Raw genomic sequence first — 27,699 nt, forward strand, 5'->3', positions numbered from 1 at the left:
GCAGTGCATATCATTTCCTTCCATGCAAAATTGGTGCCATGAGCAGAAAATAATACTGAAACATAAATATCTAGTCATGCACTTCCTCCTGGTAGTACCAGAACTAACTTTGCTACATTACCTCATGTGGTATGTCCACAATGCTGGTATGAGTTAGTTTCCCCGAGGCAGTATTTACTTTGGGTCTCATTCTCTGTACAAACGTTAATAAAAACAAATGTTTTGATTATATTTTTGGTTTGAAAATTAATATTTAATGTTCCATTATTTTAGTTTGAAGAAAATACTTTTGACATGTTATGGTTATTTTAATATATTTTCTGTATGCTAGTTCTGCCTCAACCTTCTACTATTTTGGGGAGTAAGTTTTAGTTAAGTATTTTTCTGTAAAATAAAAAGCAGACAATAATAATCATACTCTTAAGCCATTTAAAGCTAATCAAGCATTATATAACCAGGATAAAATATATAATAAAATAAATATATTTAAAACAAAGCTACAACAGAAAAACTTTAGGATCAGTATCATTTTTGATGACCAAAAGAGGCATTCAGAAATGAGAAGTTTTCTTTTTCATTTTTTAAATGCCTTTCCAAAGTTTCACTTCTGACATCAGTTACCTTGAACAAAACACAGGTAAAAATGTGTTAAAGGTGACGCAGTGTAGCTTAATAGGTGAATACACTTTTCACCTGTGACCTGTTTTCAACACTTGCCTAGACAGATGTGATGAACGCCCCCACAACCTGATGCTCAGGTCAAGGCTCTCAATCCATTTTCCAGTGACCACAAGTCCAAACAAACGACTGCCCATAATTCAACACTAATTGTGCAAGCTCGCTCAGAAAATCCATACTGCTGGATAGTGAGGGAGATGGAGATGTTGTACCCGTGCAATAGCGAGTGCTTGTCCAAGAATCAGGGCAAAGGACCTGTGAGCACTCGTTGCCGTCACTGAGAGTAGTGAGGAGTGTCCCATTTTAACTCACTTTGATCAGATTGAAAGTTTCAGATACAAAAACCTAACTATTCTCCCTCCCAAAAAAATGGATGCTGTCTCTTTAATACTGCTTCAAAGAGTTTCTCTTTTAAAAAAAAAAAATCCAAAATGCAAGAAGAGACCATGACTCATGAAATCTACAACTGCACAACTTACAGTGTTTCATTTGCCATATCTTGAATGTGGGTCAGAGGAAACCCTATAAACAAAAACAGGGACAACAAACGCTACAGATTGTTGACAAAATGACAGACAATTTATTTTACAGTTCAGCAATAAATTCATGCAAAATGTTTGTTCAGAAAGGTTTGACATGTAGATGAGGGGGGGGGGGGAAATCAAGAAACTGTTATATTTTTCCTTGAGATTAAATTTTCAGAATAAATGAAAAATAGAAAGAAAGAAAATTTGAAGTAAATCTCCCCTTGAATGTTTTTTGTCATGCAAATGTGCTAAAATTGACCTGTAGCGAGGCCTCTATTTAAATTAAAGCCCCCTTTATTATACTGGGTTGCCCTATAATATGAAACAAGATTCTCTTGGAATTGCAGGCAGCAAAACTTTTCTGGATTTTTACTGGAGACTTCCAACTAAATATGATAGAGGATAGGTACTGGTTGCCATTTTGCATCTGGCCTCTCTGCTTCCCAATAAGGAATACGCCCCCAATATCAGGAAATATCCTGACCAAACTGGTAAAGTCACGCGCACGCATTTCCCGGTTATGCCGAATCCACAGAGTGGTTCAATTATATATAAAAAGGGAGTTAAAGTTAGAAGGTAGTAATTGCAACAAGAGACTTCTCTGAAATCATAAAACAGCAAGAGTAAACCTTCAGAGAATTAGAAATGTCACCTGAAGCCCAAGATGGAAATATTGCTCTCAAATGATTCCCAGGGCTTTGCGACTTTGCAAGATTTTGTCTATAGGAATCAAAGATCATTCCTTATTAGGAATGGCTGCTCACTGTGTTGAGCTGCAAAAAAGTACATTTCACACTATACAATGAGGTAATTTGGTAGACTGAATTTGCTGACTGTAGTCTGAAGTGTAAAGGTATTAAATATTACAGGAGTGCACCCGACTGTAGATGTGTGGTTCTGTGCCATCAGCTGGACTCCAAATGTTGACAGTTGAAGCTGCAAGGAATCGACAGTAGGAAAAAATGTGTCTTTGAATTTGCTGTCACTTTAAGATCAGCAGAGTAAATACGGGCAATCACTCTCATTATGTGATCTCACAGAAACAGATCTGGCTCTGATCTGCTAATGTTCTTATTGTGGCCTCTTAGAAGAATGGATTTCTTTGTGGCCTCATCAGAAAGATGTGTGGAGTCTCAGTACTGGAAGTCCATTGGAGAAGGACAAACAGCCAAACATCTTGCATGCGGGACACACAGTGGAGCTCGGACCTGTAGAGACCAGCAACCTCCATCAGCTGTAAAAAGGGGGAGGGTTACATGAAGTTACCCTCCCCAACACTTTACATAAAAATTTGTAAGTGCCTTTGGTTATCCAATAGCTTTGGTCTCCAGAGCAGTATAACACTACTGATACGTTAACCATGAAAAGCTTTTGACCGTTTGGAGCGGTACCACATTGGAATCTGTACCAATCAACTTCACTTCACATTGCATGGTACAGTGACTCCCACAGTGGCATAATGATCTTCAGTCCAGGCTCATAATTTCCCTTCTTTCTGGCTAATTTCATCACTGCCCTTTTTCACCTTATTTAACTATTCTTTCAGTTCTGGCTTACTTGCTGACATCTCTCGGTCCTCTATGTACCTTGTTCACTGTCCCACGTCCACTACAATAACTTACAAGTGAAAATTAAAAATAAAACTGGAATTAAGGAGTTTTGACATGAGAGCAATTACTTCAGGCACACTGGTTATTAAGAATGCTTATTTCTAGGACTTGATTGGTGTGGGATACTACGTATGCCAAGACATGTTAGTATGACTGACAGTAAAGAACCATTGTCTAAAACTTTAGCTTCCCCTTGAAGAGACATTTTACATATTTACATAATAAAGGTGAAATAGGATTTATGAAAGAGGAATGCTACATCTCAGATAGCATTATAGTGAGGGCCCACTATATGCTGCTGTGAAAATTGGTATGCTATTATTGTTGTTGTAACATTAGAATATTCAGAAATATTGTTTGAAATATTAAACTATATATATATGTATATACATGAAGACAATATGAAGTAATTGTTGACTGTTGTGTCTAGTGCAGTTGTGCGTATGGCCCAAGAAATATACCCGAGGTGCCTGTCATCACTCAGTAAATTGTCATGGCACAGTAATGGTTATGGGGGGGATTTTAGGTTTGATAAAGTTGATTGCATTCAAAGTCATCTGCAAACACTGGCAACTATCAGTGTCAGTTGTTTTAATAATCAAATGAAGATCTGCAGTTACCAACAGCTTTCTGCTTTAGGGCTTCTTATTTCCTGCAGACTTCTGTCACACATTTGGTTGTCTGCAGCCTAGGCACAAATTCACAATTGATATTTTTATCTACCATTTTGGGCAACCATCCAAACTCCTTAAACCAGAGGCATATGACTGAATCCTCTTATATTCTGTTCTCCTCTATGGACTGCAGATTGTGTCCCAGCTTATTTATAGTAAGCAATTCAATTAAAACCTTGCAGGTCAGTAGAAGTCAAGTGATATCCAAGGAAACTGTATAAAAGGCTTCACAGCAGCTTGCTGCAAATGAAGCAAATAACTTGAGAGTGTGGATTATTGTGTACGATTTTGTCCATAGGAATACATAGGATATGCCATAAAAAGAAACCTTCAATTATAGCTGATTTAGAAAGATGAGCAAGTGATTTTGGATCAAACTCACTTTTAAAAGGGGCATGTACTCTTCTAATACAAAAGCAAAACACTGCGGATGCTGGAAATCTGAAATAAAAACAGATAGTGCAGGAAATACTCAGCAGGTCAGGCAGCATCTGGGAAAGAGAAACAAGAGTTAATGTTTCAGGTCGATGACCTTTCATCAAATGCTGCCTGACCTGCTGAGTATTTCCAGCATTTTCTGTTTTTATTTATGTACTTTTTAAAGTCTTTAGTAGCATCCTTTTACTCAAGTGTTATTGTCACTACTTATTTAAAGTAATATGTTAGGCTTTTTTTCCCCTAAGGGTAAGTTAAAAGATGTTACTTCAGGGGAGGAAAAAAGAAAAGTACTGAAGTAGTACAAGAGCATAATGAAACTTTATATGATGTAGTGATATCTAAGACTTTAAGGGCATAGACTGTCTACATAGAAAAATAGGAGCTATGGTAGGCCATTCAGCCCTTCGAGCCTGCTCCGCCATTCAATATGATCATGGCTGATCCTCTATCTCAATACCATATTCCCCCTCTCTCCCCATACCCCTTGATGCCTTTTGTGTCTAGAAATCTATCTATCTCCTTAAATATATTCAGTGACTTGGCCTCCACAGCCTTCTGTGATAGACAATTCCATAGGTTCACCACCCTCTGGGTGAAGAAATTTCTCCTCATCTCAGACCTAAATGTCCTACCCCGTATCCTGAGACTGTGACCCCTCGTTCTAGACCCCCCAGCCAGGGGAAACATCCTCCCTGCATCCAGTCTGTCTAGCCCTGTCAGAATTTTATACGTTTCAATGAGATCCCCTCTCATTCTTCTAAATTCTAGTGAATACAGGCCTGGTCGACCCAATCTCTCCTCATACGACAGTCCTGCCATCCCAGGAATCAGTCTGGTGAACCTTCACTGTACTCCCTCTATGGCAAGTATATCCTTTCTTAGGTAAGGAGACCAAAACTGCACACAGTACTCCAGGTGTGGTCTCACCAAGGCCCTGTATAACGGTAGTAAGACATCCTTGCTCCTGTACTCAAATCCCCTTGCAATGAAGGCCAGCATACCATTTGCCTTCCTAACTGCTTGCTGCACTTGCATGTTTGCTTTCAGTGATTGGTGTACAAGGAGACCCAGGTCCCTTTGTACATCAACATTTCCCAATCTATCACCATTTAAATAATACTCTGCCTTTCTGTTTTTTCTACCCAAGTGGATAACTTCACATTTATCCATGTTATACAGCATCTGCCATGTATTTGCCCACTCACTCAACGTGAAGCCTCTTTGCATCCTCCTCACAACCCCACCTAGTTTTGTGTCGTCAGCAAACTTGGAAATATTACATTTGGTTCCCTCATCCAAATCATTGATATGTATTGTGAAAGCTGGGGCCCAAGCACTGATCCCTGCGGTACCCCACTAGTCACCGCCCGCCACCCCGAAAAAGACCCATTTATTCCTACTCTCTGTTTCCTGTCTGTTAACCAATTTTCAATCCATGCCAGTATATTACCCCCAATCCCATGTGCTTTAATTTTGCACACTAACCTCTTACGTGGAACTTTATCAAAGTCCTTCTGAAAATCCAAATACACCACATACACTGGTTCTCCCTTATCTATTCTACCAGTTACATCCTCAAAAAACTCCAGTAGTTTTGTCAAACACGATTTCCCTTTCATAAATTCATGTTGACTCTGTCTAATCCCATTGATATTTTCTAAGTGTCCTGTTATTACATCCTTTATAATAAACTCTAGCATTTTCCCTACTACTGATATTAGGCTAACCGGTCTGTAGTTCCCTGTTTTCTCGCTCCCTCCTTTTTTAAATAGCAGCGTTACATTTGCCACCTCCAATCTGCAGGAACTGTTCCATAATCTATAGAATTTTGGAAGATGACAATCATGTGTCCATGTGAACTGTTGGTACATTTCAGTTTCTCCCATGATCAGCACCCGATACAATTTATGTACCATATTTGACTAGTTTAAACTTCACACATTGTTGTCATTCAACATTTAATTTCATTGCGTGTCATCTAACAGTTCACTAGATTTCACTCATGTAGTTAGGAGGAAGAGCTTGCATTTATATAGCGACTTTCATGTCCTCAGGAATTTCCATAGTGTTTCCCAGCCAATTAATTCGTTCTGAAGTGTGTAAAAGAAAGAAAAAAAGACTTGCATTTATATAGCACCTTTCACAACCTCAGGCCATCCCAAAGTGCTTTATAGCCAATGAAGTACCTATAAAGTGTAGTCACTGTTGTAATGTAGGAAACACAGCAGCCAATTTGCATACAGCAAGCTCCCACAAACATCAATGTGATAATGACCAGATAATCTGTTTTAGTGATGTTGGTTGAGAGATAAATATTGGCCAGGACGCCAGGAGAATTCCCTTGCTTTTCTTCCAATAGTGCCATGGGATCTTTTATGTTCACCTGAGAGGGCAGACGGATCTCAGTTTAACGTCTCATCCAATAGACGGGACCTCCAATAGTGCAGTGTTCCCGGAGTACTGCACTGGAGTGTCAGCCTAGATTTTGTGCTCAGGTCTCTAGAGTGGGACTTGAACCCACAAACTTCTTCACTGTTATGTGGGCAAATGCAGCAGCCAATTTCCACACAAATAAAATATAAAACCAGTTAATCAGTCTTTCAGATTAGATGTTAAACCAAGGCCCTGTCTGCCCTCTCAGGTGGGTGTAAAAGATCATATTGCACTATTGGAAGAAGAGCAAGGGAGTTCTCCCAGTGACCCAGCCAATATTTACCTCTCAACCACCATCACTAAAGCAGATTATCTGCTCATTTATCTCATTGCTGTTTGTGGGACCATGCTGTGCGCAAATTGGTTGCTGTGATTCATTACATTATAACAGTGACTAAACTTCAGAGGCACTTCACTGGCTGAGAAGTGCTTTGGGATGTCATGAGATTTGAAAGGCAGTAGAAATGCAAGTTCTTTCTCTTCTTTCTTTGGTGGTGATGGTGGTTGTTGAGGAATACATACTGGCCAGGGCACCAGGAGAAACTCCTCTGCTCCATCTGAACAGGCAGATAGAGCTTTGATTTAACGTCACATCCAAAAAACTGCACCTGTGACAATGCGGTGCTCCCTCAGTACTGCATTAAAGTTTCAGCCTAGATTATGTACTCAAGTCCTAGGAGTGGGGCTTGATGCACCATATTCTTACACTGAGGCAAGAGAGCTATCACTGAACTAATTTGGTACTAGCTAGCAATGTTATCAGCTCAATACTGTGGTTGTACGGAGATCTATTGAATCTGTGATGAAGTGGTTCTGCCTTGATTATCCTGTGTGATCTTGGCATGACACGTCCACAGTTTAAAAAATATTTTTAATGCAAATGTATAAACATTCAGTAAGCCATAGAGATCAGGAAGGTTCTAGGTTTGAGCTTGCTCTGTGCTGATTTTGCCAACTTCAACTGAGCTACAATTTTAAGGGAGTAGTAGCAGGACATTTAGAAAATCATAATAAAACCATGTTGGCTCTGCTTGATTGTATGAAAGGGAAATCGTGTTTGACAAATTTATTAAGAGTTCTTTGAGGATGTAACAAGCAGGGTGGATCAAGGGGAACCAGTCGATGTAGTGTATTTGGATTTCCAAAAGGCATTCGATAAGGTGCCACATAAAAGGTTACTGCACAAGATAAGAGCTCACGGTGTTGGGGGTAATATATTAGATTGGATAGAGGATTGGCCAACTAACAGAAAACAGAGTCGGGATAAATGCGTCATTTTCAGGTTGACAAACTGTAACTTGAGGGGTGCCACAGGGATCAATGTTGGGGCCTCAACTATTTACAATCTATATTAAGGACTTGGATGAAGTGACCAAGTGTACTGTAGCCAAATTTGCTGACAATACAAAGATAGGTGGGAAAGCAAGTTGTGAGGAGGACACAAAAAGTCTGCAAAGGGATATAGATAGGTTAATTGAGTGGGCAAAAAACTGACAGATGGAACATAATGTGGGAAAATGTGAGGTTATCCACTTTGGTAGGAAGAATAGAAAAACAAAATATTATTTAAATGGAGACTACAGAATGCTGCGGCACAGAGGGATCTGGGTGTCCTTGTACATGAAACACAGTTAGCATGCAGGTACGGCAAGTAATTAGGAAGGCAAATGGAATGTTGGCCTTTATTGCTAGGGGGATGGAGTATAAAAGTAGGGAAGTCTTGCTACAACTGTACAGGGCGTTGGTGAGACCACACCTGGAGTACTGCGTACAGTTTTAGTCCCCTTATTTAAGGATGGATATACTTGCATTGGAGGATGTTCAGCGAAGGTTCACTAGGTTGATTCCTGAGATGAAAGGGTTGTCTTATGAGGAAAGGCTGAGCAGGTTAGGCCTATACTCATTGGAGTTTAGAAGAATGAGAGGTGATCTTATTGAAACATATAAGATTCTGAGGGGGCTTGACAGGGTAGATGCTGAGAGGTTGTTTCCCCTCGTGGGGGAATCTAGAACTAGGGGGCATAGTTTCAGGATAAGGGTCGCCCATTTAAGACGGAGATGAGGAGGAATTTGTTCTCTGAGGGTCGTGAATCTTTGGAATTCTCTACCCGAGAGCTGTGGCGGCTGAGTCAGTGAATATATTCAACGCCGAGATAGACAGCTATTTGAGCTACAGGGGAGTCAAGGGTTATGGGGAACAGGCAGGAAAGTGGAGTGGCAGAGCAGGCTCGAGGGGCCGAATAGCTTACTCCTGCTCCTAGTTCTTATGTTCTAATTTGTGTCAGTGCTCATAATTTGGGATAGTGGGAAAAACGGGTTCGGTTCTGGATAGCTATCTAGCGATCCCTGTTGAAAGTATGCTGGACGCTGGGTGAGGACCTGGCCAGGTTTGGGTGTAATGTTCCCCCCTTCACCCCCACAAGGTTAAATAGCCTGCCAACTTTTATTATCAAGGCTTACACGCGAATATCAGGCACTTGTGCAAGTTACTAGAGATTATGTGACATTCATGGAGCTGCATACAGAAATGAGTTGATGTCTTCAGGAGAGGAGGGGATGAGGAAAAAAATAATCAAGGAAAAAATGTATATTTTTGTAATGTGATAAGCTTGACTAGTAGTCTGGTGAAGGTAATACCAATGAGCTAAAGAGGGGGGAGCATGCATTCGATGGAACAGAGGAATTTGCCTGTTGCACCATGATGGGGAGGGAAGAGGGGAGTTTGGGCTCATGCCTGCCTATAGGTTTACTGCTACTTGCCCAAATCAACCCATGACGTTGGTCTTGTTACACTGGCAACAGCTTTTTAAGGCATAAATTGTCACAAGTACACTGTGATTCATAGGCTAGCTCTCAGATTGACCTCATTATTCAGTCTTCTGCATTCATGGGGTTTTAAGAATTGGCATTCTGTAGTAACCAATTTAATATTATTCAGGCATACATATACACAAATTCTGAATCACTTTAGACATAGCACACACGCACACCCACATAGAGACTCTTCAAAAAAAGGAGCAAGTCAAATGCAAACAGTTGACCAATCTTACTAATTTGGGCCTGGCTCAGCTATAAGCAAGTATCACATTTTACTGACATGTTAGATGGATGGAACAAAGAAATTATAGCAGGAGCCATCATATAATACCCAGCCCTGCAATGCACAGCTCCTGTCAGCTAGCAGCATTCCCAAGAGCTCTAGAGAAGTCACAGCCCAGATGGTTCCACCCTCATTTTTCAAGGGGAACTGCATGGCGGCAGGCTGACAGCAGAGATGAATATAAACAACTAACAAATAAGGTACAAATATAATACATAGTCAAAAACAAAATACTGCAGATGCTGGAAATCTGAAAAAAAAACAGAAAATGCTGGAAATACTCAGCAGGTCAGGCAGCATCTGTGGAGAGAGAAACAAAGTTAACGTTTCAGGTCAATGACCCTTCGTCAGAACTCTAATATATAGTCCTTCCACTGAAACCCTTAACCTAGATGAAGCACCTTATTCATAAATATCTGAACAGAATTGAAAATTCGATACATCTTGCTTTGATTTAATACTAATTACTAGAACTTTGAGAGTCTTAATTATTTCAGCTCTTTCAGAACAACTAAACAACTTTCTGATGAAAGGTCAACCTGAAACATTAACTTTGTTTCTCTCTCCACTTGCTGAGTATTTCTAGCATTTTCTGTTTTTATAACTAAATCGTACATTTGTTAGTTTTCTTTATTCCGTCTCTGCCACTCCTCATTCCCACTCCGACCTTTCCCTCCTCAATCTCCCACAGTGTACCAGTTCAAGCAAAACCCCCAGAAACAGTAGGAGCAATTTTATGAGTCTAGATGCCGATGGGAAGCTTCACAAGCCCGCAGCTCAAATTGAAATTTTGGGCAGGCACTGCCCATTGGCTTTTTTTTGACCATTTGGTTGGAAATCACGGGCAGCGCTTGTCTGAATTTCTAATTGGCGCCACCAGTGGGTGAGGCTCCTCGCTGTAACATGAACTCTTAAAACGACCTCCCAGATCTCTCTCCCTCCTGGCCTCGCTGCAGCCTTCTAGTCTGAGAAATTGACTTTTGCAAATTCAGACCCAAGCTATCTCCCCATTTCTTGACAGTTCACATTCCACTTTGGTCCTTTTAGTTCTGCTCCTTTTCACTGTCCGGCTGGATAACCGTTGTATATCATCAAGCACTTTTCATCTTTTTCCAGCTGTTAAGAAAAAAATCTCTTCATAGGCTATTTTTGTACTTGTATTTGCCTAATGTTCTCCCCTCCAATCTTTCCTCTGCTCAAGTCTTATAAAAGGGCTCACCAACCTTCTCATTTAATTCTGATGAAGGGTTTCTGCCCTAAATATTAAGCTCTCTCTTTTCTATTTTCATATGCTGTCTGACTTGCTGTGTAATTTAAGGGGAAAAAATTATAGGGAGTCATTGCTCTGCCTTCCACGCACCAGCATTATTTACATCCTAATCCCACAAAAAATGTTGGCAACCATTAACTAAAATATTAGACAGCACTAGCAAGCAAAAAGGGGTTGGAAATGAAGGCATATGTCTGCCCAATAAGCAATTGGTAACCACATGATGGCAATACATACATCCTAAAAGCCAAGTCAAAAGCTATTGGTTTTTGACAGGGAAAATGAATGTTAAATATTTGTACATTATTCACAGCTTTTTAAAAGGCTGATAAGTTTGTAGAATCAAAATATCTAACAATTTCAAGCTGATTGCCAACATTCTATGTTAAATCTGCAGCAGCTTCCTTAAGCCTACTTAAAAGCTGTTTCTAGAAACCAAACAGCAATCCCATTTTGTAATATGTAACTGTTTGTATTCCATTGTAAAGTTTGCTGAACCTAAACTTAAACATTCAAATTTTTAGTATTGGTACATCAGGCCACTCATGTACAATACTCATCTTACACTTGAGATCTTATCAAATTCATTCTTTAAATGTAATATTCAAACTTTTTTTTACTGCAAGATTGAAAAATATTATATCCACACACACACACACATATATACATATATACACACACACACACACACACGTGTTGTGTATGTGGCTTTTTTTTTCCACTTGTATTTTTTTTTACCTGCCATATGCAAAACGCCTGTCCTTATGGTGGTCACCAAACGTATCCCACAGCCTGAGTGATATGCTAACTTCATCTACAACATCGCGGGAACGTTCGAGCACCTAAACGTAACCAACATTTAATGTAATAAATTGAAACAATTAAAAGTCCGATTGTGGCATTTTCAACACCAAACTTTAATGTGTTACATTATGTCACTTAGAGAGAATAACTCAAACATATCACCCCGCACTTCACTAAACACAGGGAACACAACTACAATGCTATAGTTGTAACTGAGCAGAGAACAGAATTCATTATATTTGAGGTTAAAATGTGCAGCTTGATTGCTGCAGTTTGCATAATATCTTTTAAAAGCAGTGCAACCAACAATTTATCAACTACATGGATTAAGAGGTGTTTATTTTTGAGAACTTCAAGGTAGTTGTAAACATATTAGTCACATTACTGCAGTATCTTCAAATAGTTCAGTTACAATACTAAACATACTTGCACGGCTCTTACGTCACATCATTAAAATTAAAAAATATTCAAAACATTCAAAACCTTCAAAAAAAATTGAAAAGTAATCGTTTATTTCCAAAATGAATTTTCAATTTCCAGTTTTCTCAATTTGTATCCAAACCTGAATTTATTCAGTTCAAAATGAATTACACACTACCTGTATATAGTTTTTTAAATGTTTTATTAAATTTATGTTTAGAACTACAGGTTGAGCGTCCCAAATCCGGAGTTTCGGAATCCGGAATGTTCTGGAATCCGGACGATTGGTGGCAGGGGTCCGGAATCTGTAAAATGTTCCAGAATCCGGACACCCTGAGGGAGGCTTACCAAAAAACAGAAATAGCGCAACCTGGGCCCAGGCATTTCCGGACTCGGCACGTGTTTCTGATGTCCGAAGTCCGGAAATATCGCAACCTGGGCTTGGGCGTTTCTGGACTTCAGACATCAGAAACACGTTCCGAAGTCCGGAAAAACCTGAAAACCGGCTCGGCCTCGAGGTTGCCGGATTCGGGACGCTCAACCTGTATTACTTCTACGAGCGAGTCTAAAATGGCATTAAGACCTACGTTCGAAAAAAATGAAATAACTGCACTGTTCAATAAAATATATATTTTTTTGGACAGTCATGTTGTGTGGGTTCTCCGGACTAATCATAGAACCAAGTAACAATGAATGAATAATATTTACATTGGAGTATATTCAAAGCACGGTCTTGTGGGACTTTATGTATAGTGTATATTTAATATTTTAAAGTGAAGAGTTTATTAAGTCACATTTTTTGAAGAAAAACATTCTTACCTCTTGGCAAACACGATACTGGTCAATTGCCCAGACAGTGGGAACGTGGGTGGACAGCAGTTGGTACTGTGTCAAGGTGGTATTGCATGCTCTTGCACAGATGAGTCGTGTCTTTCCCACAGCATTGTCTCCGACAACAACACACTTGATAGTTTCAACATTCGGCCTTTCATAATCCATAGCAGTGTCCATTTACAGTAAACTGCATCGGAACAAACAAAAGGATGTCGAGCACTTACATAACCATGTTTGAAGAAAAGCTACTTCATTCAGCAAAACGACCAGAACACAGCAAATGCGATCTAATTTGGACTCGGTCACTCCATTTATACTGTGGCTCTTATTAATCCATAGGCAAATGTTACAACTACTCTGGTATTTTTCAGTGCATTCAAGTCAAATCCTGCCGACATCTCTAGTCTTTATAAAAACAAACCTGTCATACATAAACAAAACTCCACTGTTTAACTAGCCTGGATTAGTTGTCACCCTGGAAGTGGAAAAGGCCAGATAGATATAGGTTCCAACCAAATCCTGCTGACCAAAACCTGTAGTCTCTGTTTATATCAGTCTACAGATTTTATGATTTTGTGTTGGGAATGGAAACACCACAACACAGAAGGGGAAACCTCTTCAAGCTGGTCTTACATTCAAGGACTCTCATGTAAAAGGCCCACAATATAATAATCAACCATGTCAATGGCAACTAATTGTGGCTTTAATCATGTGCATTTTCTTATGGGTGGGAGGGGGCAATTTTCAACCGCGGTCACCCATTTCTCGCTTGAATAATGGATGGCCAGCTATTGAACACTGGGGAGTGGGGGGGGGGGGGGGGCACCTCAGCTGTTGATGCCCAAGGCCCAACAGATGCGATTTTCAGGCGGGCCTGTAAATGGGAGATCAGCCCACCACTGTTTAAGTATGCAATTCAGGGTCCTTTGCTGTTGTAGGACCCCAACAGCAACTTTCAGGTACAAATTGGCGATGTGTGTGGTGTTCATGTTCCGCCCATTTGTACCAGGAGCTGAATGGCCGAACCAGCGGTCTTTCAGTGAACCACTGAAGGCCGCACAACAAACAGCCCAAAAACTTTTAATTTTCCTTTTCTGCTGGACTCAAGAGGAGCAATTCTGTTCCTTCTGGGACTCCAAAAAACCTCCAGCTCGCTGCCAACTCCTTCGAGATCTCTCCCTGGAATTTTCCCCATCCCCTCGCCAAGAACTAGCCTGCTGGTCAGCTTGGCATGGAAGCCAGCAGATTCCCTGCCTTCCCACAACTAGCTGCAGCCGGGTACGGGCAGCTAGTCAGCAGAATGATAATGAGGCTTGGAATTCAAAATGGCTCAGGCCTCACGCAGGCAGCCGCTCCACCAAAATCACGCCCGTCTCGGGCGGAAATCGAAGATGCCCTCATGGTCTTTATTACAAACAGATTGTCCATGGCATTGCTTGGTGAGTCAGAGGAAATGCTATTTATAACAATAGGAGTGATTTATACCACACAAAGTACTGATTTCCTGCAACATTGCTCAAGACAAAAAAATATTTCCTCCTGTAATGGTTGTTGCTTCTTTCCCACTAGTCCTTTGTGTCACTCTTTCAATTCTGGTCAACAACTTGGCACCTTTTACATAGAAAATATCCCAAAGGTGCTTCACAAAAGCCTTGTTGAAAAACAGATGCTAAGCCAAAGAAAGAGAGCTTTAGGAGGGATGACCAAAGATTTGTTCAAAGAGGTGGGCTTTAAGGAGGGTCTTAAAGGAAGGTCTTTAAGTAGCAAGAGGAATTTGGAGAGGGAATTCTGGAGAAATGGATCTAGGTGGCTGACAGTACATCACCAATGGTGAGTCAATGAGAGGAAGGGAGGTACAAGAGGCAGAGGTCGTAGCAACGGAGAGTTCGAAGAAGTTTAAGGGCTGGAGGAGGTTACAGAGATAGGGAGGGGCGAGACAGTGGAGAGATTTAATGACAAAGGCAAAAATCTTAAACTTGAGACTCTGATGGCCCAGAAGCCAATGTAAGTCAGCAAGGATGGGGATAATGGACAAGTGAGACTTGGTAAGGGATAGGATATGAGAAGCAGAGTTTTGGATGAGCTGAAGTTGATGAAGGGAGTAGAGTGGGAGGCTGGCCAGGAGAGCAATGGAGTAGTCGAGTCTGAAGTCCTGAAGTAGGGGCAGAGGGGGGTGTTGTTATGGAAATGGAGTGGGTGGTCTTTGTGATGGAAAGGATATGGAGCAGAAACTCAGCTCAGGGTCTGATTAAGCCTAAGACAGCAGGCAGGGAGGTGTGGCAGTGCCAAAGATAATGGCATCAGTCTTCCCAACATTTACCTGAAGGAAGAGGAAGGGTCTCAAAAATGACCGTTTGTGTGATGCCAATAATTCGCTGTAACATGGAAAGGGAGAATGCGATGGGGGTGGGGGGGGGGGGGAAGAAGAGGGTGGCTTTATAAATATTAACTCTTTGTTTGAATGCTCAAAGTTGCATATCCATTGTTTCCTGTCAAAAACTGTCTCACACAAAGTTCATGCTTCCCACCATCCTGATGTTCCTATACAAAGGAAACAAATTTACTTTTGCTTTCAAAAGTCCCAAAAATTTGGTTTGTACGTGTCTTTGTATTGGCAGTAATATTCCATCACTTTGAAAAGGGAGGCGGCGGGGGGGGTTACAAACTAGAAGCGTTGTCACACTTGAAAATGCCAGTCCTACTGTGAATTCTGAAAAAAAATCAAGACATTTTTGACACAAATGCAGACTGAGAGCAGTAGCCTGCTATCCTGTTAAGTCTCTTCAGCTGAGGATAATGGCTATGAGAAACCACATGTATTGAAAATTGAAATTGTGAACAGGCCTCTGCTGAAATAGAATGTGGGAGACATTTAAAAAAAAAGAAAATACTATTTGGTAGGTATTTTTAATCATTTTCATGTAAGTTCTCATTTTTATGTCTTACTGTGAATCCTGTTACAATAGTGAATCATCACTTTAATGGCGAAACAAGACAGCCAAAAAATTAAAAAATTTTTTTTTTTAAAAAGAGCTATTTCTTGGGCTCACAAATGAGGAGGTTTTGTCATTCTGTTACTGGTTGTTTTCATATATGCTTTGTTTTTCATTGGATATTTATCTACCCGTTTTTCTCTCGTTCAATTGGTATACTGCCTACCGAAGTTGTGATTTGTTGCTATTTTGAGTATGATATTTCAGCCAATCAGATGCCTGAAGGAGGCCCTAGAAGGTGTAACGCTCAAGTGTGGCAGATAACGCATCTCCTTAACACACACACACACACACACACACACACACACACACACACACACACACACACACACACACACACACACACACACACACACACACACACACACACACACACACACACACACACACACACACACACACACACACACACACACACACACACACACACACACACACACACACACACACACACACACACACACACACACACACACACACACACCTGAAATTCAAATAACTTCCAAAAATGACCCACTAAAATTAATTCACTAATTATGAAAAGCATTAAGTATTTGTGTGCATTTTATGAATTGATTGATCTGCTAAATGTCCCCATAATCTTAAGTGTTAAATGCAATTGGAGATAACTGTAGACTTATTGCGAGTTCGAGGCAGCGTATTAGCAGACATTTTGTGCACAATTCCACCAGCTGTGACAGCATGAAGTTCTGCTCCAGTGACGTTCATCATCCATGATGTCACAGCAGGAAAAATATTACACAAAATGTTCCCAAAGCTACCTGTCCCAACAGTTCTAGAGCTTCAATCAGGGCAACAAGAAGTGGCTGAGATACATTGGTAAGTATAGGATTAAAAAATAATTTATTTGCCCATTTCCTCTCAGTCTGGGCTGGGTATGAACCCAGGTCGCAGGTGTGAAAGGAAGTTGTACTAACCCAGATTCAATGGAAAAAGTGATCCTTTCCCTAACACCCTCACCTTGAAGGGTACAAAAAAAAATCACCAACAAAAAACAAACAACAGTTGTGTGTGTGGTATAAATAAGAAACATGACTGGAAGCAGTGGTTTACTAGGTTAGAAACTACACAGAGCTCAGGCAATAACTCACCTGGGCTGCAACAAAGGCCGCGATTTTGCTGGCGCTCAGCGGATGGATGGCTGGCGGGTCAGCTGTGAAATTTAAAATGATTAACAGCGGGTCGGGAACCTGCTGTCAAAATGTGCACACATGCATTTCCCGATGTAGGGTCTGCAAGCGCTGAGCAGACCCGACAGGCAGCGGCAGGGGACACAATTCAAATCATTAGTGGCCACTAAACAATGCTTTTTTCCCAGCTTTTTGAATTTGACAGGTTGCCCACCAGTTTCCTGCTATGCCTAGACCTCGTCTGTGAAGCTGAGGCGGGAGGTCACTAATCATTGAATCAGCTGATAAGTTGACAGCTTCAAATGTCAAGTCAAAGCTCCCAGCTGATTGAGAAATGTTCCCTTAACCACTAGCTTCTCTAAACTGCATTTCCACTACAGATTCAGAATGCTGCAAGTCTTTACACAAGTCTCCATCCAGTCTGACCACATTACCTCTCCCACCATTGACAGATCGCTTCTGTCATCTCTACTTCACCTGCCATCTATTCCATCAGCATGGGTGCACTTTATACTCTCTCACCTTGGTCCTCAGAATCTGACCACGATCAGCCCCAACACCAGCATTACCAACAACACCAGCAACCTTCTCCACAATCACCTGATGCTGCACAGGACAGAGGGCATCAGCACCAGACGACATTGCTGCCCAGGATGCCTGGGATGACTTCACCATGGCCACATTTACTTTACTTGACGCTGCACAACCTGGCTGCCACATGATGCGCCAGGTTGGCACCACCCCACATCAACAACATAAAGCATCCTTACACTACCCAAGCCATTACTTTCACACTCATCAGCATTGTGGGGGGTACGGTTACGTCTCACCATTCACTGCAACTTACTAAGCGTGTTGAAAATAAAGATTTCAATGTTTGACACCACATTAACAGAAACTTCACATAAACATTGGCTAAAACACACAAGTGCCTACCCTTGTGTGTTGTTATTTGGTATGATTATGGTAGGATGAGGGTGAGTGTGGGGGTGGCTAGTGAGATGGGGACGTGATAATGTAGATGGGGAAGATGGGTGGAGGTGCAAGGTAAGTTGGTGTGAGTAAGGATGTGCAGGAGCAGGGTAGGGAAGGCAGAGTGATGGGGATGTGATGAGTGACACAGCAGGATGAGGTTGCGTGTGGCTTGGCAGTAACGTTTCGTGATCGACAGAGATCATTGAAAGGTGTGCACCACTGTAGCCTGGTCCGCCTGACGACATCCCTGCTTGTGCCCTCCTGTGCAATGTGTGACCAGGCTGCGTTGGTCTCCTGGGGAGGTCTCTTCCGCCCATTGGAAGGGAAGAGAACCTCCCTGTGTGCTGTGACTCCCTCCATAAGCATATTGGGGGAGTCATGGGAGAGCCTGGGTGCAGTGACTGTCAGTGTTTGCAGCACCTCAATGCTGTAGAACACTGACAGCACAAATGTCAAAGTAAATTTGCACATGGTCCCTTTAAGGAAACCGGCTGATGACGTGTCATGAAATGACGTCATCGGACCTGCTTCCTTCAATTGTCCGAGAAACTTGCTGGACGGGCTTAACAAGCTCAATCAGGGGAAAGTCATTTCAGAGGCCGGTATGGAGACAGCAGCGGGGCCGTGACCCGACCCGCCAAGGTAGGGAAAATTGCGGCCAGGGTTATTATTGTACAATCCTTTGGGTGGTTTATTTCCCAGTGAATCACTGGTTCCTGCCACTTATCCTGTACTAACTTTAAATCTGCCACCAAGGCTATGATTGCAAACTGGGACATTACTGGTCTCACTACAGGCAAAAAAACATAGCAAAGCTCTTGTTATTAAAATGCAATTGCAACATCCTTTGTGGTAAGTAACAGGCATATAAATCTATTTACAATTTCGTTTGGAAGAAAGAGTACATCATTTCAAAGCCTAATTGCTCTTTGAATAGCTTTTCTTTACAAGGTTTTGATGCCAACTAGGTATACATTTAAAAGGAGCTTCAGTGCTGAATCTCTCATTCACAAGGGTAGATTTTACTAGGCTCCACTCACGGCACCACACCTTGGTGAATGGAAGGGAATGTGGATTAAGATTGAGCGCAGAGCTCAGTACTCCCCATCTGCAGGCACTGCCAATTTTGTAGTGATTACATTGTAACCTTGTTATCGGTATGATTGTGAAAAAGTCAACTTGTAACTGGTAATTGTCAGTAATTAATAGTAATGGAGAAAGACAGCTAAATGATAATTAACTGAAAGCATCAGAGCAGATTTTTATTAGCGTAATCATTCTGTATTTGCAATTAGCCTTACTATTGGTGCTCATAAAATCTCACTACTGGTCACAACCTAGGAAAAGGAGGCCATTCAGCCCCTCGAGCCTGTCCTGCCATTCCATGGAAGGGGGTTGGGAACCTGAGCAGGGAGACAGAGGAAAGGGAAACAAGGATAAAAGCAAAAGATAGGAAGGAGAAAAACAAAAGTGGCAGTCAGAGAAATCAACGGTTTAAATCAAACGCGCCCACAGTAAATAATAATTCTAATAGGTCTAAGAGCGTTAAAAAAACAAGCCTGAAGGCTTTGTGTCTTAATGCGAGGAGCATTTGTAATAAGGTGGATGAATTGGCTGCGCAAATAAAGGTAAACGAATATGATTTGGTTGGGATTACGGAAACGTGGCTCAAGGATGGCCAAGACTAGGAACTCAACATCCAGGGGTATTCAATATTCAGGAAAGATAGGCAAAAAGGAAAGGGAGGAGGGGTAGCATTACTGGTTAAAGAAGGGATTAACACAATTGTAATGAAGGATATTAGCTCTGATGATGTGGAATCTGTATGGGTAGAATTGAGAAATACTAAGGGGAAAAAAACATTAGTGGGAGTGGTATATAGACCTCCAAACAGTAAGGCGGAGGTTGGGGATGGCATTAAAAGGGAAATTAAAGAAGCGTGCAATAAGGGCACAGCAGTCATCATGGGTGACTTTAATCTACATATAGATTGGGCTAACCAAATTAGTAACAATACTGTGGAGGAGGAATTCCTGGAGTGTTTACGGGATGGTTTCCTGGACCAATATGTCGAGGAACCAACCAGAGATCAGGCCATCTTAGACTGGGTATTATGTAACGAGAAAGGATTAATTAGCAATCTTGTTGTACGAGGCCCCTTGGGTCAGAGCGATCATAATATGATAGAATTCTTCATTAAGATGGAGAATGAAGTAGTTGACTCAGAAACTAGGGTCCTCAATTTAAATAAAGGAAACTACGATGGTCTGAGGAGCGAGTTGGGTAGGATTGATTGGGGAATGACACTCAAAGGGTTGACGGTGGATAGGCAATGGCAAACATTCACAGACCGAATGGATGAACTACAGAAGTTGTTCATCCCAGTTTGGCATAAAAATAAAACAAAAAAGGTGACTCAACCGTGGCTAACAAGGGAAATTAGGGATAGCATAAGATCCAAGGAGAGGACATATAAATTGGCCAGAAAAAGCAATAATCCTGAGGATTGGGAGCAGTTTAGGATTCAACAAAGGAGGACAAAGGGATTAATTAAAAATGGGAAGATAGAATATGAGAGTAAGCTTGCAGAGAACATAAAAACTGACTGTAAAAGCTTTTATAGATATGTGAAGAGAAAAAGATTGGTGAAGTCAAGCGTAGGTCCCTTGCAGTCAGAATCGGGGGAATTTATAATGGGGAACAAAGAAATGGCTGACGAACTAAATACATATTTCGGTTCTGTCTTCACAAAGGAGGACACAAATAACCTCCCAGAAATACCGGGGAACATAGGGTCTGATGAAAGGGTGGAACTGAAAGAAATCAGTATTTGTAGGGAAATGGCGTTAGGAAAATTGATGGGACTGAAGGCCGATAAATCCCCAGGGCCGGATAATCTACATCCCAGGGTACTTAAGGAAGTGGCCCTAGAAATAGTAGATGCATTGCTGGTCATCTTCCAGAACTCAATAGACTCTGGAACAGTACCCATGGATTGGAGGGTAGCTAATGTTACCCCACTATTCAAAAAAGGTGGCAGAGAAAAAGCAGGGAATTATAGACCGGTAAGCCTGACATCGGTAGTGGGGAAAATGCTAGAGTCCATTATAAAAGATGTAATAGCAGAGCACTTGGAAAGCAGTGACAGGGTCGGACAAAGTCAACATGGATTTACAAAAGGTAAATCATGCTTGACTAATCTACTGGAATTTTTTGAGGATGTAACTGGTAAAATAGATAAGGGAGAACCAGTGGATGTGGTGTATTTGGACTTTCAGAAGGCTTTCGATAAGGTCCCGCATAAGAGATTAGCGTGCAAAATTAAGACACATGGGATTTGGGGCAAGATATTGACTTGGATAGAGAACTGGTTGGCGGACAGAAAGCAAAGAGTTGGAATAAACGGGTCGTTTTCTGAGTGGCAGGCAGTGACTAGTGGGGTACCGCAAGGATCGGTCCTAGGACCCCAGCTGTTCACAATATATATTAATGATCTGGATGAAGGAATTGGATGTAATATCTCCAAATTTGCAGACGACACAAAGTTGGGTGGGAGGGTATGCTGTGAGGAGGATGTCATGAAACTCCAGTACGATTTGGACAGGTTAGGTGATTGGGCAGAAACATGGCAAATGCACTATAATGTGGATAAATGTGAGGTTATCCACTTTGGTGGCAAAAACAGGAAGGCAAATTATTATTTGAATGGCAATAGATTGGGAGAAGGGGAAGTGCAAAGAGACCTGGGTGTTCTTGTACACCAGTCGCTGAAGGTAAGCATGCAGGTGCAGCAGGCAGTTAAGAAGGCAAATGGTATGTTGACCTTCGTAGCAAGAGGGTTCGAGTACAGGAACAAGGATGTCTTGCTACAGTTGTACAGGGCCTTGGTGAGACCGCACCTTGAGTATTGTGTGCAGTTTTGGTCGCCTTATCTGAGGAAGGATGTTCTTGCCATGGAAGGAGTGCAGCGAAGATTCACCAGGCTGATACCTGGGATGGCAGGAATGACGTATGAGGAGAGATTGTGTCGATTGGGCTTATACTCACTGGAGTTTAGAAGATTGAGAGGGGATCTCATCAAAACCTATAAAATTCTGTCAGGCTGGGACAGACTAGATGCTGGAAGGATGTTCCTGATGGTTGGGGAGTCCAGAACCAGGGGTCATAGTCTAAGGATAAGGGGTAGGACATTTAGGACTGAAATGAGGAGGAATTTCTTCACCCAGAGAGTGGTGAACCTGTGGAATTCTCTGCCACAGAGGGCGGTGGAGGCCAGTTCATTAAATATATTCAAGAAAGAGTTGGATATATTTCTTAAGGCTAAAGGTATCAAGGGATATGGGGAGAAGGCAGGGATAGGGTACTGAATTTGGATGATCAGCCATGATCTCGTTGAATGGCGGAGCAGGCTCGAGGGGCCGAATGGCCTACTCCTGCTCCTATCTTCTATGTTTCTATGGCTGATCTGTACCATAACTCCATTCACCTACCTTGGCTCTATATCCATTTAAACCCTTGGCTAGCAAAAATCTATCACTCTCAAATTTAAAATGATTAATTGTGCTAGCATCTACTGCTTTTTGTAGGGGAGAGTTTCACACTTCTACCACCCTTTGCATGAAGAAGTATTTCCTAATTTCTCTCCTGAATGGACTGGTTCTGATTTTAAGGTTATGTCACAGAAACATAGAAGATAGAAGCAGGAGTAGGCCATTCGGCCCCTCGAGTCTGCTCCGCCATTCAATGCGATCATGGCTGATCATCCAAACTCAGTACCCTGTCCCTGCTTTCTCCCCATACCCCTTGATCCCTTTAGCCTTAAGAAATATATCTAACTCCTTCTTGAATATATTTAATGAATTGGCCTCTACTGCCTTCTGTGGTAGAGAATTCCATAGGTTCACCACCCTCTGGGTGAAGAAATTCCTCCTCATCTCTGTCCTAAATGGCTTACCCCTTATCCTGAGACTGTGACCCCTGGTTCTGGACTCCCCCGCCATCGGGAACATCCTTCCTGCATCTAGTCTGTCTAGTCCGGTTAGAATTTTATAAGTTTCAATGAGATCCCCTCTCATTCTTCTAAACTCCAGCGAGTATAAGCCCAATCGACCAAATCTCCCCTCATACATCATTCCTGCCATCCCAGGTATCAGTCTGGTGAATCTTCGCTGCACTCCCTCCATGGCAAGAACATCCTTTCCTCAGATAAGGCAACCAAAACTGCACACAATACTCAAGGTGTGGTCTCACCAAGGCCCTGTACAACTGCAGCAAGACATCCTTGCTCCTGTACTCAAACCCTCTCGCTACTAAGGCCAACATATCATTTGTCTTCTTAACCGCCTACTGCACCTGCATGCTTACCTTCAGCGACTGGTGCACAAGGACACCCAGGTCTCGTTGCACTTCCCCTTCTCCCAATATATTGCCGTTCAGATAATAATCTGCCTTCCTGTTTTTGCCACCAAAGTGGATAACCTCGCATTTATCCACATTATACTGCATCTGCCCAGTCACCCAACCTGTCCAAATCATACTGGAGTTTCTCAGCATCCTCCTCACAGCACACACACCCACCCAGCTTTGTGTCATCTGCAAACTTGGAGATATTACATCTAGTTCCCTCGTCTAGATCATTAATATATATTGTGAATAGCTGGGGTCCTAGGACCTAGCGGTACCCCACTAGTCACTGCCTGCCACTCGGAAAAAGACCCATTTATTCCAACTCTTTGCTTCCTGTCTGCCAACCAGTTCTCTATCCAAGTCAATATCTTGCCCCCAATCCCATGTGCCTTAACTATACACGCTAATCTCTTATGCGGGACCTTATCGAAAGCCTTCTGAAAGTCCAAATACACCACATCCACTGGTTCTCCCTTATCTATTCTACCAGTTACATCCTCAAAAAATTCCAGTAGATTAGTCAAGCATGATTTACCTTTTGTAAATCCATGTTGACTTTGTCCGATCCGGTCACTGTTTTCCAAGTGCTCTGCTATTACATCTTTTACAATGGACTCTAGCATTTTCCCCACTGCCGATGTCAGGCTTACCGGTCTATAATTCCCCATTTTCTCTCTACCACCTTTTTTGAATAGTGGGGTAACATTAGCTACGCTCCAATCCATGGGAACTGTTCCAGAATCTATAGAATTTTGGAAGATGACCAGCAATGCATCTACTATTTCTAGGGCCACTTCCTTAAGTACCCTAGGATGTAGATTATCAGGCCCTGGGGATTTATTGGCCTTCAATCCCATCAATTTCCTTAACACCATTTCCCTACAAATACTGATTTCATTCAATTCCTCCCTCTCATTAGACCCTATGTTCCCCGACATCTCTGGAAGGTTATTTGTGTCCTCCTTTGTGAAGGCAGAACCAAAGTATATATTTAATTGGTCTGCCATTTCTTTGTTCCCCATTATAAATTTCCCCGATTCTGACTGCAAGGGACCTACGCTTGACTTCACCAATCTTTTTCTCTTCACATATCTATAGAAGCTTTTATCGTCAGTTTTTATGTTCCCTGGAAGCTTACTCTCATATTCTATTTTCCCCTTTGTCCTCCTTTGCTGAATCCTAAACTGCTCCCAATCCTCAGGTTTACTGCTTTTTTCTGGCCAATTTATATGTCCTCTTCTTGGATCTTATGCTATCCCTAATTTCCCTTGTTAGCCACGGTTCAGTCACCTTTTTTGTTTTATTTTTATGCCAAACAGGGATGAACATTTTCTGTAGTTCATCCATGCGATTTTTAAATGTTTGCCATTGCCTATCCACCGTCAACCCTTTGAGTAACATTCCCCAATCAATCCTACCAAACTCGCGCCGCATACCATCATAGTTTCCTTTATTTAAATTCAGGACCCTAGTCTCGGAGTCAACTACTTCACTCTCCATCTTAATGAAGAATTCTATCATATTATGATCGCTCCACCCCAAGGGGCCTCGCACAAGAAGATTGCTAATTATTCCTTTCTCATTACATAATACCCAGTCTAAGATGGCCTGATCTCTAGTTGGTTCCTCGACATACTGGTCCAGGAAACCATCCCGTATACACTCCAGGAATTCCTCCTTCACAGTATTGGTACTAATTTGGTTAGCCCAATCTATATGTAGAATTAAAGTCACCCATGATAACTGCCGTGCCCTTATTGCACGCATCTCTAATTTCCCGTTTAATGCCATCCCCAACCTCCGCATTACTGCTTGGGGGTCTGTATTCAACTCCCACTAACGTTTTCTGCCCCTTGGTATTTCTCAACTCTACCCATACAGATTCCACATCATCAGAGCTAATATCCTTCCTTACAATTGTGTTAATCTCCTCTTTAACCAGCAATGCTACCCCACCTCCTTTTCCTTTTTGCCTGTCTTTCCTGAATATTGAATAACCCTGGATGTTGAGTTCCCAGCCTTGGTCACCCTGGAGCCATGTTTCCGTAATCCCAATTATATCATATCCGTTTACATCTATTGGCGCAGCTAATTCTGACGCCCTCCGCCACAGTAACAGTTTCCAGTTTCCTGGCCCCAACCGCCTCCTTTTCACCATGGACGTACAATCCCTCTACACCGCCATCCCCCACCAGGATGGCCTGAGGACGCTCCGCTTCTTCCTTGAACAGTGGCCCAACCAGTCTCCATCCACCACCACCCTCCTCCGCCTGGCTGAACTTGTTCTCACATTGAACAACTTCTCCTTTGACTCCACTCATTTCCTCCAAATCAAAGGTGCTGCTATGGGTACCCGCATGGGTCCTAGCTATGCCTGCCTTTTTGTGGGATATGTGGAACACTCTTTGTTCCAGTCTTACTCGGGTCCCCTCCCTCACCTCTTTTTCCAGTACATCAATGACTGTATCGGTGCTGTTTCCTGCTCTCGCCCCGAACTAGACAATTTCATTCACTTTGCCTCCAATTTCCACCCTTCCCTCACATGGTCCATCTCCGACTCTTCCCTTCCCTTGCTCGACTTCTCCGTCTCCATCTCTGGGGATAGGTTATTGACCAACATTCACTACAAGCCCACTGACTCCCACAGCTACCTGGACTACACTTCCTCCCACCCCACCTCCTGTAAGGACTCTATTCCATTCTCCCAGTTTCTCCGTCTCCGCCGCATCTGCTCCGACGATGCCACCTTCCACACCAGTGCTTCTGACATGTCTTCCTTTTTCCTCAACCGAGGATTCCCCTCTACCGTGGTTGACATGGCCCTCGACTGTGTCCGTTCTATCTCCCACACTTCTGCCCTCACCCCTGCCCCTCCCTCCCAGAACCACGATAGGGGTCCCCTTGTCCTCACCTTTCACCCCACCAGCCTCCACATTCAACGGATCATCCTCTGCCATTTCCACCGCCACCAACGTGATCCCACCACCAAACGCATCTTCCCCTCCCCTCCCCTTTCAGTATTCCATAGGGACCGCTCCCTCCGAGACACCCTAGTCCACTCCTCTATCACCCGCAGCACCCCTTCCCCTTCGCCCGGCACCTTCCCGTGCAAGCGCAGGAGATGCAACACCTGCCCTTAAACCTCCCCCCTTCCCACTGTCCAGGGCCCCAAACACCCGTTCCAGGTGAAACAGCGATTTACTTGTACTTCTTGCAATCTAGTATACTGTATTCGCTGCTCACGATGTGGTCTCTACATTGGGGAGACCAAACGCAGATTGGGTGACTGCTTTGCGGAACACCTCCGTTCAGTCCGTAAGGGTGACCCTGAGCTTCTGGTTGCCTGTCATTTTAATTCACCGCCCCATTCCCACTCAGACCTCACTGTATTCGGGCTCTTGCATTGTTCTACGGAAACCCAGCGTAAGCTCGAGGTACAGCACCTCATCTTCCGATTAGGCACTTTACAGCCTTCCGGACTCAATATCGAGTTGAACAATTTCAGATCATAACCTTGGCCCCCATTACATTTTTACATATATTTTTTATCCACACCTTTGTTTTGTGCCCTTCCTCCTTTTTTTCTCTCCCACATGGCAGCTGTCTCTCATTCTGCCAGCGCATTTCACACCTAATCTAGAGCCATCTTTGGTCTCTTTACTAGTCCTATCACCATCTCGTCTCGTTTTGAATACCTCTTAATGACTCTTCACTTCTCTTTTGTTCTTTCATCCCCATTTCCCAGCCCCCAAACTGGCCTTTTAATCTGTTTCATTTCCTGTGTTTTTTCAGACCCGACGAAGGGTTTCGACCTGAAACATTAACTCTATTTCTCTCTCCACGGATGTTGCCTGGCCTGCTGAGTTTTTCCAGCATTTTTTGTTGTTATTTCGGATTTCCAGCAACCGCAGTATTTTGCTATCATACTCCATTTCAGTGATCTGTGTACATGTTGGACCTCCACTGTTCCGAGCTTTTCACCATTTAAAATAATACTCAGATCTATCCTCTTTTGGTCCAAAATAGATAACCTCACACTTACCTGCTTTGAAATCCATCTGCCTCAGGTTTTCCCACTCACTTAATCTATCAATGTCTCTTTGTAATTTTATGCTCCCATCTACACTACTATACCACCAATCTTTGTGTCATCGGCAAACTTGGATATATAGCTCTCTATTGCGTTATTTAAGTTATTAATAAATAAAGTGCATAGTTGAGGCCCCAGCACAGATCCTTGTGAGACACCTCTAGTCACTTCCTTCCAATTAGAGTACAAACCTGTTATCCCCACTCTCTGTCTTCTACCACCTAACCAATCTCCTAACCAGGCCAATAAATTGTTGTCAATTCCATGAGTTTTAATTTCTTATGTGGAACCTTAGT

General features: G+C 42.4%; 1 protein-coding gene across 6 annotated transcripts in view; it reads right to left on the reverse strand.

Moving 5' to 3' along the window:
* The window catches only part of rhobtb1 (Rho related BTB domain containing 1), an 85,974-nt gene that overhangs the window by 36,806 nt on the left and 21,469 nt on the right, over positions 1 to 27,699 (reverse strand). For 2 of the 6 annotated variants that reach the window (XM_085994949.1, XM_085994948.1), the window contains exons 2-3: positions 12,774 to 12,975; positions 11,469 to 11,572 (exon numbers count right to left, since the gene is read on the reverse strand). The exons of 1 other annotated variant lie outside the window; for it this stretch is intronic. In XM_085994949.1, coding sequence (XP_085851075.1) covers positions 11,469 to 11,572; positions 12,774 to 12,965 — 296 coding nt within the window. In that variant the 5' untranslated portion in view covers positions 12,966 to 12,975. Of the gene's footprint in view, positions 1 to 121; positions 194 to 1,157; positions 1,201 to 11,468; positions 11,573 to 12,773; positions 12,976 to 16,893; positions 16,956 to 27,699 lie in introns of those variants that run through there. 3 more of the 6 variants (XM_085994951.1, XM_085994952.1, XM_085994953.1) reach the window with 3 other exon arrangements.

This window comes from Somniosus microcephalus, chromosome 8, assembly GCF_052327205.1.
Source record: "Somniosus microcephalus isolate GS21.2 chromosome 8, FLI_Smic_1.0, whole genome shotgun sequence".
Taxonomy (NCBI): Eukaryota; Metazoa; Chordata; class Chondrichthyes; order Squaliformes; family Somniosidae; genus Somniosus; species Somniosus microcephalus.